The sequence below is a fragment of the Eleutherodactylus coqui genome, chromosome 1 (genome assembly GCF_035609145.1).
Source record: "Eleutherodactylus coqui strain aEleCoq1 chromosome 1, aEleCoq1.hap1, whole genome shotgun sequence".
NCBI classification, from domain to species: Eukaryota; Metazoa; Chordata; class Amphibia; order Anura; family Eleutherodactylidae; genus Eleutherodactylus; species Eleutherodactylus coqui.
The window spans coordinates 286,812,178-286,824,587 of NC_089837.1; the positions used below are offsets into that span (position 1 = coordinate 286,812,178).

A 12,410-nucleotide genomic window follows, 5' to 3' on the forward strand; every position below is an offset into this window, starting at 1 on the left:
GTCCAGCCTGTCTATCCTACTGTGTTGATCCAGAGGAAGGCAAAAAACCCCAAGGCCAGAAGCCAATTAGCCCTTATGGGGGAAAAATTCCTTCCCGACTCCCTAATGGCAATCAGACTGTTCCCTGGATCAACCCCTAATAGTTCCTACCTGCCTATATACCAGGATTGACCCTAAACCAATCGCAGTTTCTGCAAGCGGAGACAAAAATTGCAGCATGCTCCATTTTTTTTGTGAATTCCACGTAGACGGCTTCCATTGAAGTCAATGGAAGTCGTCCGATCCGCGGCCCTTCCGCAATCACATTATGGAAAGGTTGCTCGTCTCGCATCATCGCTAGGCGATGACGCAGGAAAAGCAGACTTTTTTTTTTTAATTCTGCACTGTGCATTTTCGACTGCTCGCCGTGCAGACCATCCGCAGTACAGAAGAAAAAGTAAGTAAACAGGTACATGCGGACGCCGCTGCTGGCAGAGCCGGATTCCACTGCAGTATTTCACATGCGGAATCTGGCTCTGCAGTGTACAGGGGGCCTTTGTCATAATGCAATCTATGAGTGTTGGGTTCCACTGTGTAGCATTCATCAATTGGCTTCCGTTTAACATAAATGTCCTGTTGTATGTGTTAAACAGAGGCAATAAATGTGATGTGAACAGAGCCTAATTAAGTGGATGCTTCTGAACCTGCAGGATGGCACACCAGATGGGAATTTGAGGTGCTATTCAAAAACAAGTGCTGATTGACTATGTGATTCAAACACACCAAGGAACCACGAGTCAAGGCTCTTATGCGCCAAATAGAATCAGCTTCAACCATATGGTGCCCCTTGGCTAATCAGGTGCATGTAATTAGAATACTGCATATGCCTTTGAACCGCACACACCAAGGGCTTATTTACACGAGCGTATATCAGCCGCTGTTTTAGCAGCCGGCCGACATACGCTACCCTCTGATGCACTGGATTCCAATGCATCAGATCACACACGCGTATTCTTGCGGCGTAAAAGCGCCCGGCCAGCAAATATAGCGCCAGGTGCTTTTACGCCAGGCAGCAAAGATAGTCCTGGAACTATCTTTGTGCTCAGAATACACTGGCCGCTGCATAGGCTCCTATGGGAGCCAATGACAGTGGCTGGAGAAGGGAGGTGGGAGGGAGTTTAGCAGCTTGACTGCTAAACTCCCTCCCCCTTCTCTCCTCTTTCCCCCCCTCTGGCTGTTTGCAATGGGAGGGGACGGGCTGCAGACAAGGGAGGGACGGTTGCTTAGCTCCTTCCCCGTCTTGCCAACTCCAATTGCAAATAGCCGGAGGGAAAAGAGAGAGGAGGTGAGCCGGCGAGGGTGAGGAAAGGGGAGGCAACAGCATTGCGGCCCGTGCCATCTGAACGGTCGCACAAACGTTAGATTTGTGCGCCTGTTCACACATTTTGCGGCGCCAGCGGGCAAACATAAAAATACCTATATTTGTGGGAAAGAGTCCTTAATGTTATAAAGAGGCTATTGATTATTGGGTTCTGGTGGTATACACATTTGCAAACAGGTGCTTTGCATGCCACATACTTTATGACTTGTAAATTAAGTTTATTGTTCAGTTGCCTGTTTTGGAATCAACTACTATCATTACTTCTAGGTATTTCAAATAAAGTTATATTTCTTGAAAGGCAGGGACAAGAGTGAAGGGGTTAAACATGACCATCTGTAAGATGTTCAATAGTAAGGGTCCTTTTTCACAGAACAATTACACTGTGCAACAATTTTTTTTTACATTTTCATAAACGAAAGTAATTAATATGTTTCTGTAAATTTAAAACATGCTTGTTACACTGGTAAAAGTGGATCATAGCAGCACGTTTCATTTTCAAGTTGTTTAACCCCTTAGTGACCGAACTTTTTTTTTTTCATTTAAAAAACATCGGAACTCCTTTATCCATCGACGTCGCTGCATGTAGGCCTGTTTTTTACAGGACGAGTTGTATTGTTCAATGGTGCTATTTAATGTACCATATAATGTACTGAAGAACTTTTTAAAAAGTTTTAAGTGGAATAAAATAAAATAAATAATTCTGCCATCTTTCGGTGCGTCTTGTTTCTACGGCCCATAAACTGCAACAAAAATGACATGATAACCTTATTCTATGGGTCAGTACGATTACTACGATACCAAACTTATGTTATTTTGTTGTACTACTTTTTTTTTCTTCAGACATTTAATTTTTTTTTTATTAGTTTCTGCTGCTATCTTCTGCACGCAATAACATTTTTATTTTTCCGTCCACATAGTTGTGCAAGGGCTTATTTCTTGCGGGACGTCCTGCAGTTTGCGCTAGTACCATTTTGGAGTACATACGGCTTTTTATTGGATTTTTTCTTGGAGACAGAATGACCAAAAAAACACATTTCTGGTGTTCCTAATTTTCTTTTTCGGACGACGTTTACCGTGTGGGGTTAATAATGTGTTACTTTGATAGATCAGACTTTCAGGGACGCAGCGATACCAAATATGTAGTTTTATGATTTTGGTTCTCTTATTTAGTCTAACCAATGACCTGTAAAAACACAGTTCATTAATTACAACTTGGGGTGGGTTCACACGAGTGTGTTTTTGTGCGTGCATACGCACGCACAAAAACACGCTTCTGTTTACAACAATGCATTCCCTATGGTGTGTGCACATGTCCGTACTTTGCAGGTCTTCCGGCTCCCTGCATTCTTTTTGAGGGAAGGGCTTTACATATAAGCTCTTCCCTGAAAAAGAAAGATTTTAGTGTAAAAAAAAAATAAAAATCCACTCATTCTCTTCAATAGAGCCGCTGCTGCTGGCGGCTCCATTGAAGGCAACAGTCTGCTGGCACCACTGAATTGTTTTTCAGGGAAGAGCTTTACATATAGGCTCTTCCCTGTAAAAACAAAAAAAATAAAATTACCTACCTGTCCGCCGCTGCTGTGTCCCCCGCTGGGATGAAGAACACATCTGCCTCATGCAGCAGATGTTTCCTTCATCCCCACTAGTTAAAAGAATTCCCTGCTGCTACATCTGCCACATCTGTGGCAGATGCAGCAGAGGAATTCTTCAATTCTCTACCGCAGCTGTCACACATGTCAGCTGCGGTAGAGGATTCTGCTGCCGGCAATTGATTTCAGGGAAGGGCTTTAAATATAAGCCCTTCCCTGAAAATCAAGTAAAAGTGGTTTAAAAAGAAAATGAGATACTCACCTTGCTTCAGCTGCCTGGGCTCAGCAGCGTCTTCTCCTGCTGTCCCCTGCACTGTCGTGCTGATCTATCAGCAGCCGGGGATTTAAAATCCCCACCTGCTGAAAGAGCTGAATGTGATTGGCTGAGGTGCTCAGCCAATCACAGGCAGCTCTCCCCGAATGAATGACGGCTGAAGCACTCAGCCAATCACAATTAGAGCTACCAGCAGGAGGGGATTGTAAATCCCCGGCTGCTGATAGCTGAGAGCTACAGAGCCGGGCATAGCGGCAGAAGTCGCCTGAGCCCCGGCAGGTGAGTATTTTTTTTCCACTATTTTAAAAGGCTTTTCAGGGAAGGGCTTATGAAGCCCTTCCCTGCAAAACCATTGACAGCTGCTGGGGCTCAGAGGCGACTTCTGCTGCTGTCCCCGGCTCTGTAGCGCTGCTGAGCTATCAGCAGCCGGGGATTTAAAATCCCCGCCTGCTGGTAGCTCTGATTGTGATTGGCTGAAGCACTTCAGCCAACCAAAATCAGAGCTACCAGCAGGCGGGAATTTTAAATCCCCGGCTGCTGATAGCTCAGAACTACAGAGCCGGGGACAGCGCCAGAAGTCGCGGCTGAGCCCCAGCAGCTGAAGGGAGGTGAGTATTTTTTTTTTCTTTTTTAGTACACTTCTTTAAATGGCTTTTCAGGGAAGGGCTTATAAAGCCCTTCCCTGAAAGGCCATTGACGGGGATGCCGGCAGCAGGATTCTCTACAACAGCTGTCATGTGTGACAGCTGCGGTTGACAGATGTGGCAGATGTAGCAGAAGCGAATTCTTTTAACTAGCGGGGGTGAAGGAAACATCTGTCGCATGCGGCAGATGTGCTCTTCATGCTTGCGGGGGTCATGGCAGCGGCGGAGAGGTAAGTTGTTTTTTTTTTAGTTTTTTTTTTGTTTTGCAATAAAATGTTTCTTTTTCAGGGAAGGGCTTATATGTAAAGCCCTTCCCTGAAAAAGAATGCAGGGGGCCGGCAGAGCATTGTTTTCAATGGAGCCGCTGGCAGCAGCCATGACTCCATTGACAACAAGCACGCAGCTGTGTTCACGCGTGTTTTTGCTCGTACCTAGGTGCGGACGTATGTATGCACCTAAGTATGCACAAAAACACGCCCGTGTGAACCCACCCTTACTGGTGGATGATCCACAGTGTTTACACCATGTGGAAACATACCCTATGTGTTACATAAACCTACCCTTATAGTGTTCAGTCAGCACGCGGTGTGTAACAGTGATTGTGAAATAGTTGTGCAATCACTTTTGTTATTCTTTTTATTAAGCAAGGTTAATGGCGAGCCTGCTGGATTAATTGTATAGGCAGATTTCCCAAAAATACAATACAACGGCAACTGGATTACATTATTCCCCATAATTGGAAAACCCTCACGTGGCAGAAAAAGACGTAATTTACACTAAAGTTACTGTCAGCCACCTATTATCTTATCGGTTACAAAAATTGTGTTTATTGCTGGATCGTGCAAAACTGAACACTAATCATTCATTGTAAACACTACCAGCGCCTGAATGCTGAATGATAATTGTTTGTCGTTCAGTTTATGCAGGCATAAAAATCAGACAACAATCTTTCCGTGTAAACAGACAGTTTATCTATGAACGACTACTAGTTCAGGGTCCTTTTACAACGGGACAATTGTCGAACACTTAAGCACCCGACAGTCATCCCAACAATTATCGCTCATGTGCTTTCACACATGAGTAGTAAATGCTCAGTGAATGGAGGCAGAGTGGCCAGAGATCGATTCCGGCCGCCCACCTCTATTTACAGTAAACAGGTAGTCATTCATAAATAAATGACCGCTTGTTTACACTGGCCAATCGTTTGATTTTTATGCCTGTCTAAACTGAACAACAAATGATAAGCAAATTAATTATTGTTCATCATTCAGTTGCTGGCAGTGTTTGCACTGAATGATTATCATTCAGTTTTGCATGATCCAGCAATAAACTGAACAATAATCTTTTGTGTAAAAGGGCCTTTACTCTGAATGAAGGTGGGCAGCGATCATAGTTGGGACAACTTTCAGGTGCTTAGTTGTCCGACAGTTGTTCCATGTAAAAGGATCCTAAAGTATTGGGTGTCAAGTGCACCTACTGTTACCAGAGTTTAGGGGAGTACGGTGTACACTGATTCTGTCTTCCACATGAAATGACCAGGGGAAGGCTTAGTGTTTGCCCTCTCATAGGTCATGGGTGCAGCTACCATAATACTTAGGTCAGATGCTCTTCCTGTCTATGGACTGAATTTGCCGGATAGATTATGTGGTGTAAGGAAATACTTGCCTGTCTAGAGACTCTCAGTGAATTGGTATCACTAATGGCTCTTCTTGGGAATGACTTGGGTGCAGAACAGCGTACCAGAACCTCTTTTGGAAACTGGAAAAAAAGTTCTTTAAATTGCATTTTAAGTTATAATATAAATGTTTCCTGAATCTCTATGATTTTGTCTTTGGTTTACTTATGCAATTGTTCACACAGCAGCTCCATTACCTGCCTACATTGTTTTTCTGAAAATGACATTTTTCTGAATCAACCTGTGGGGGGGTCAGTAGCTTTAGATACAATAAGAGGAAGACATTTTGAGGTTTTAGGTATTTTATTTAAACTGTGGTTGCAATATGAAACATCCATTACATCTTTTATCCATATAGTAGTACGAAAGAGTTGTGCATACTTTGACACAGAATGCTGTTCTCTTACAGAAACCAGGATCATCCGTTTTTCCTGCTCAACCAAGAACCTTTTGCTCACCTCTTATGCTTCATACAATGCCAAGGAGTGGAGAAAACTTATATACCCATCTGCCTCTGCACTCGCAGCATCTTCAGCGGACACCCTACCCAATGATCCCTATTGGGGGCATCCAAATGGTACAGGCCCGACCCAGCCCTCAACCCTTTCTAGTAGGATCCATACTTTCTGAACTACATGTAGAAGGTCCTGATAGAGACCCACTCCAAGGAGGAAGTGAGCATCCACTCAGGACTACCAAGAGAGAGGAAGAGGAACACAGGGTAATATCACCCCCCAGCACCACCCCACCGAGTCTATCAACTCCAAGCACTTACTGCCAAACCACTTGCACTCCATCTTCACCACCTGGAACACCTCACTCCAGCACTGTCTCTATAAAGGAAGAATATGTGGAAGGGGAAGGGTGACTAAACTCTACCTAAAGGGGTGACCCCATTTTTAGATCCTTCTCTCTATGATCTCTCCATATAGGTTACAGCATGAGGCTAACTATAAGACATAAGAGGAATCCTTTTTAAGGATAACAGTTTTAGGTGTTGAGAAGTGCAAATACAACGATGTGAGATTTGCTATGGATCCTTAAAAGGTACAGGGTAAGAATTGTTTGGCAATGAGGAAAGAAAACTTCTTAGCATTGAGAATAGAGAATCTTTACAAAGTTTCAGGATTACTTATCTTCAATTAGAGTTAAGCATCCAAGGGTGTGATTGACCCTTTTAGTGTTCCGAATTTTTTTTCTCTGTTATGGTACTGAAAGACACTTGTACAATGAAAAGTTAGGATCAAATGCATCCGCATCTATAATATAGAATGATATGTATATTTTAGGGTACACAATATAGATAATTTCCCTCCCATTCTGGGTTAAAGGGAAAAACTTCATTTCATTCCATTTTTTTGTCCCACTGACTTTCTCACACCCCATTTGCAGTTTATCTGTGCCTTTTTATACAGTTTTCTTTTAAAATGAAAAAAATATATATATATATAAAAAAGGAACTTTTTACGCTGTGAAAAATGTGAATCTTTTCCAATGTGCACCTGCTCTTATTAATATATTGTTGGGGAAAGCCAGATTTCTATGAATCCATTTTGGCTGTGCTCCCCTTATAATGTGATCCTGAGATGTTGGAAGGAAATGCACTGAAAAAGTTGTTTTTGTTGTTTTTTTTTAGCTTATATGTATCTGAATATATCTATATATATTGAATTGGGATAGGTGTCTACAGTGGTGTACAGAGATATTTATACAAATTTATTTAATTAGAACCGTATTGTCTTTTTCTGTTTTTGCTTTAAGGGTTTTGGGTACAAAATAATGAAAGCTTTATTTTTATTTTATGTTGTCAATAAACCCAGCACTTCTCAAATGTGATGAAAGTGGTACAGCACTTGATGTGCTGTGGAACAATGCTAAGTGCTATTGTAGAACTGCAGTAACTGCACTATGTATTATTGAGGAGTCCCCATTCTGGATGTTGGAGAGCTGACAACATTGCATTGTCAGTGGACATGCCAACCTGCACAGAGTCACCATGCATGGTGTTGGCATGCTTGGCACAAGAGTTTCTTCCTTGTTGTAGAGTGCATTACACAGGGTTGCTTTCATGGGACTGCTTAAGGGTTGGTTAGAGGAGTGGTAGTATTTTATTTATGACTTGTATTATGATATTGATTTTTTTGATGACTTATTCTCACACTCATCTGCATGGGACTGCCTGTGCATTTACATATTCCATGTACAATAGGCTTTCACTCATTCAAGTTTGAGTGCAATTTTTGATTAAGCACTTATAGAAAATGTCTTCACCTAGCACCTTATTTCCATGGACTCTCCTTCGAATTCCCTTTCATTCTCAAGTATACCAAATGTACGGTACTTTATTCCATTAATATTCTGACAACCTTAGCCCTTTAATCTTGCACTTTTGTAGCTTCTCCTTGTTGAGGGAGTTGGTGAGTTCTCTTTCAATGGAAGCTGGACAGACATCAATCTGGGATGATTTAGTGAATCCTGCACTGAGCAGGGGGTTGGTCCCGATGACCCTGGAGGTCCCTTCCAACTCTACCTTTCTATGATTCTTTTGTGAAGGCTGGGGTACACTTTTTAGTCAGTCTTTTTAGCCAAGCCATCCTTATAGTAGAAATTTATGGTAGAACTCAAAAACAGATTATTGTTAGGAATGACGGTTTAAGCACTTTTATTTACCAATGAAACCATCAAGTACCTTATTTTCTAGTTAATCTCCGCAGTTTGAGTCTACCCTTTTGCATGTTTAACCATTTAAGATCATCCTACTATTATTTGGTGTCCCATAACCACCTTCACAATATACACAGTGTACTTTGTTTGATACAGTCACTTTCCGTATACGTATCTGTACTTGCAAATTCTGTGACCTGACAACTGACACTGACTTTATACTAAAACATGACTGCCACAACTCTGAGCCAAGAGGACTTTTTCTTGCATGCCTGCTCGTATAACTGGTGCTTAGATAAGTCACAAATACTGCTGTTTGACAGGAGCTTGCACTACGTGGACATCAGGATTTAGGGGATTTCTATGGTATTTCTTTTCTTGATTATGGACATGTGGTTTCGACCATATTTATTTACCTATAATAATATCTAAGTGAAATGTTTTGGTACCCTTAGGCTAATAGTAAGTATGTAACTGGTGTATATATAGTAATAGCATCATAAGCAGACATAAATTTCAATTGACATAATGCATAACATTTTTTCGAGATTTTTTTTTATACTTTATGTTGTTCTTACTTAAAGTGATCCATTTCAAAGAGCTTTATGGGGCATTACCTAAAGAAATGTAGGTTATTTCTACATGCTACCTCAACTGAAGTAGTATTTAAAACACAAAACCAGCCCTTTGCTATCTTCATTGATATAAAAGTAAAATAACAAGTTATGGAAACTGAGTCAATTGAGAATATTTGTGAGGCTCAATTATTATTTTTTTTTATAAGAGACCCTAAAGTGTTGTAACTGTGGAGTCCTTAAGATTGCTTAAGCAAAACAGAAGTTTCCACAGATCAACACTCTGGAAGCTTCTAAATGGATTCGGTTGAACAACTGTGTACAAATGATTGGTGGCTCTGTCATTAATGGTTCGCGGTACTCATTCAGAATCTTCCATGTATTGATCTTTGTTGAAAACTCACTGGACTTGTAATCACATATAATGCACCATGTAATGTAGCAAACCGTTGTATTCGGTTAATTCAGTCCTATGCCGTATAATAATAATCCTAAAATATAAATGAATCCAATACAAAAAATACATCCTGATAAAATATATGCAAACAATTATAATGCTTGAATTACTACTTTTGGTGTGCGCTGAATACAGACTATATTTATAGCTCCTTTCTTATAGAACCGAAAGTATGTTTGGGTTAATAATCTCTTGAGTAGTTAAATAATATCTAGTATTTAGGTTTACTACTCTTACAATGTATTAGTCTTTTTTTGCTCTTTTTTGACAAATTTGCTACCCTTTTATAGTAAGTGATTTTGATGAAACATTTCTTTATGAAGCTTTGAAGATATGGGTTTACGGAGCAAATAATGTTGGTCTAGGGTGTCCAGATTTATAGCATATGCATTGAGTTTTGCCATAAGTTAGAGGAAGTAATAAAAGTTTGATCCTTCTATTGGTTCAGGTAATTCCAAGATAAATAAGCCAGGGCACAGTGATGAACAAAACATACTTTGGTATTAGATGTTAAAACAAGCTTCAAAGAATGAAAAATTTCCAATACTGTTCAATCTTGGTCACATCCATGTGAACACAATATACTAACACCTTGCTGATTGTCTTCTAACAGACTGATATATTAGAACGTGGGTTTGATACCTGGGATTTATTTTGTCAACCAAAAAATATGGTTTTGTATGCAACTTTTCTAAAAATACTAAGTATGTTGTATAAGACAAATTAAAGGGGTTGTCTCGCGAAAGCAAGTGGGGTTAAGCACTTCTGTATGGCCATATTAATGCACTTTGTAATGTACATCGTGCATTAAATATGAGCCATACAGAAGTTATTCACTTACCTTCCCTGCGCTGGCGTCCCCGTCTCCATGGCTCCGTCTAACTTCAGCGTTTAATCGCTCGATTAGACGCGCTTGTGCAGAAGGGTCTTCTGCCTTCGGGTCTGTCCGGCAGCAGCGGCGTTCTGGCTCTGCCCCCTTCTACGCGTCATCACGTAGCTCCGCCCCGTCACGTGTGCCGATTCCAACCTCCTGATTGGCTGGAATCGGCACACGTGACGGGGCGGAGCTACCCGATGACGCGTAGAAGGGGGCGGGGCCAGAACGCCGCTCGTGCCAGACCGAGCTGAAGGCAGAAGACCCTTCTGCGCAAGCGCGTCTAATCGGGCGATTAGACGCTGAAGTTAGACGGAGCCATGGAGACGGGGACGCCAGCGCAGGGAAGGTAAGTGAATAACTTCTGTATGGCTCATATTTAATGCACGATGTATATTACAAAGTGCATTAATATGGCCATACAGAAGTGTATAACCCCACTTGCTTTCGCGAGACAACGCCTTTAAATCTGATTCCACAGTTTGAAATATGTCTTAAGAACCAATGAGGACACAAAAAAAATCATATCCTGAGTTTTGGGTGCTTTGGAATTACTTAAACTGATCCGTGATATGACACCTATTAAAGTCAATGTGGTATGTGCTGTTTGATAGAGAGACATAGGGAGTTCTTTGCTGTTGGATTCTAAAAGAATTGAACATAAAAATATTGTGCCATATTCCACTAGATACTATGTTACTGAATCATTCTCCCCCAGAGGTACTGCTTCTAGGGAAGAATCCATCCATAATGCAGTGCCATATGTAGGCACCATACGGTGACACAGGAACATGCTTTATGCGGACAGCTCTGCCATATGCATAAGGCCTTACAGTATGGTTTGTATCCTCAGTGGTTCCACAGACAAACTTTTCACCCAGTTGTCATGTCATGTTTTTTGTCTGCTTTGTGCTTCTGAGCTGCAAAGTATATGAATGTCATTGTCTGTATTATTCTACATAACTTGTATTTTACATTTATTAGTCCTTTCAAGATGTTAAGTCATGGGAAAACAAGTTAATTGCATAATAATGCTTAATACCATGTGACTCTGCAGGTACAGCTTCTATTCTAACATTGATGTGAAGGCCTGTGAATTGTAAGTCTTTCGATGTGACATGGAGGTGGACAGTAGCAGCTAGTTCTTTTAGCAGGAGCCAGAGTATCACGCAGCAACTTAATTAGGTTTTTCTCCCATATCCTGTGTATAAAATACCATATATATCAGACAGTGTATGGTATAATAAAAAAACATTGAAGAGGGGTGCCTGATTGGTTTCTAGAAATAACTGGATATTGGATAAACCTACAGAGATGTGGCTTATTGAAATGGTAGTGAATGTGCAAGGATAAGCGGTACTTGATGAGAACCACTGCATTCAGGTGCCTTTCAATTAAACCACATCTATGGGCAATGAGGCTTTAGGTATAAGCACAGTGTTAAATTTGATAAGAAATTGCTATATAATGTTACTTTTCTCTTTCTAGCAACATATTCCATCAGATGATTGGTATAAGGATGTTTACTTCATACATGTAAAAAAAAAAATGTGAAATTGCATTGAGTGTATTTACTGTACTATACCCGAGAAGAGCCTCATTCTCAAGGTCGTTGGCAATGTACCAACTATGTTTTTCTGAGCATTGAAAGATAAATGTTTTTTCTTTTCACTCCATCCCCTTTTTAATTGTCATACCTGGTCCCACATGGTTTCTGAGCTTTTGAGGACTGATGAAGCTCACACATTTGTACATTTCTTATACTCCAGCTGTTACATGCCAGAAGGCTCATTTAACCCTTGTATGAGGGTCATACTCTGCACCTTAGCCTTGAAAATGATTTCTCTCTCTAGAGATCTCCAAAATGTATTATAAATGTTGGTCCGTTTTACAGTTGAGGGATACAATTTTTTTCTTTTACTTGCATGTTACAGTCATGTATGAATGAATGATCCTCCCCAATTCTGGTATAGTACCTCCAACAACTTACAATGCTTTATCTAGAACTATATTAACAAGGGAGGAAAGTAAAATGCATAGATGAAAATGTTTCACTTAGGCCTAAATAACTTTGAGCTGATTTCAGAAGCAAGAACTTTTTGTTACATATGTATTTTTGTACTGTTATCGGTTCCTTTCATCTTAGATATGCATTGCATTTCCCACACAAAATTGTTCATTCATTTGTTAACTGTTTTATTTCCCACAACTTTGTTATCCTCATCTTTTTAATACTTCTGCACTTACTTGGCCATACTTTGCCCATCTGTGACACATAGGGTAAACTAGCCAAGTTTC

General features: G+C 40.8%; 1 protein-coding gene across 2 annotated transcripts in view; it reads left to right on the forward strand.

Moving 5' to 3' along the window:
* HIVEP3 (HIVEP zinc finger 3) overlaps positions 1-9,987 on the forward strand; it is a 111,729-nt gene extending 101,742 nt beyond the window's left edge. For both annotated transcript variants that reach the window (XM_066572582.1, XM_066572590.1), the window contains exon 8: positions 5,952-9,987. In XM_066572582.1, the coding sequence (XP_066428679.1) occupies positions 5,952-6,410 (459 nt within the window). In that variant the 3' untranslated portion in view covers positions 6,411-9,987. The remainder of the gene's footprint in view (positions 1-5,951) is intronic.
* Positions 9,988-12,410: the final 2,423 nt, after the last annotated feature.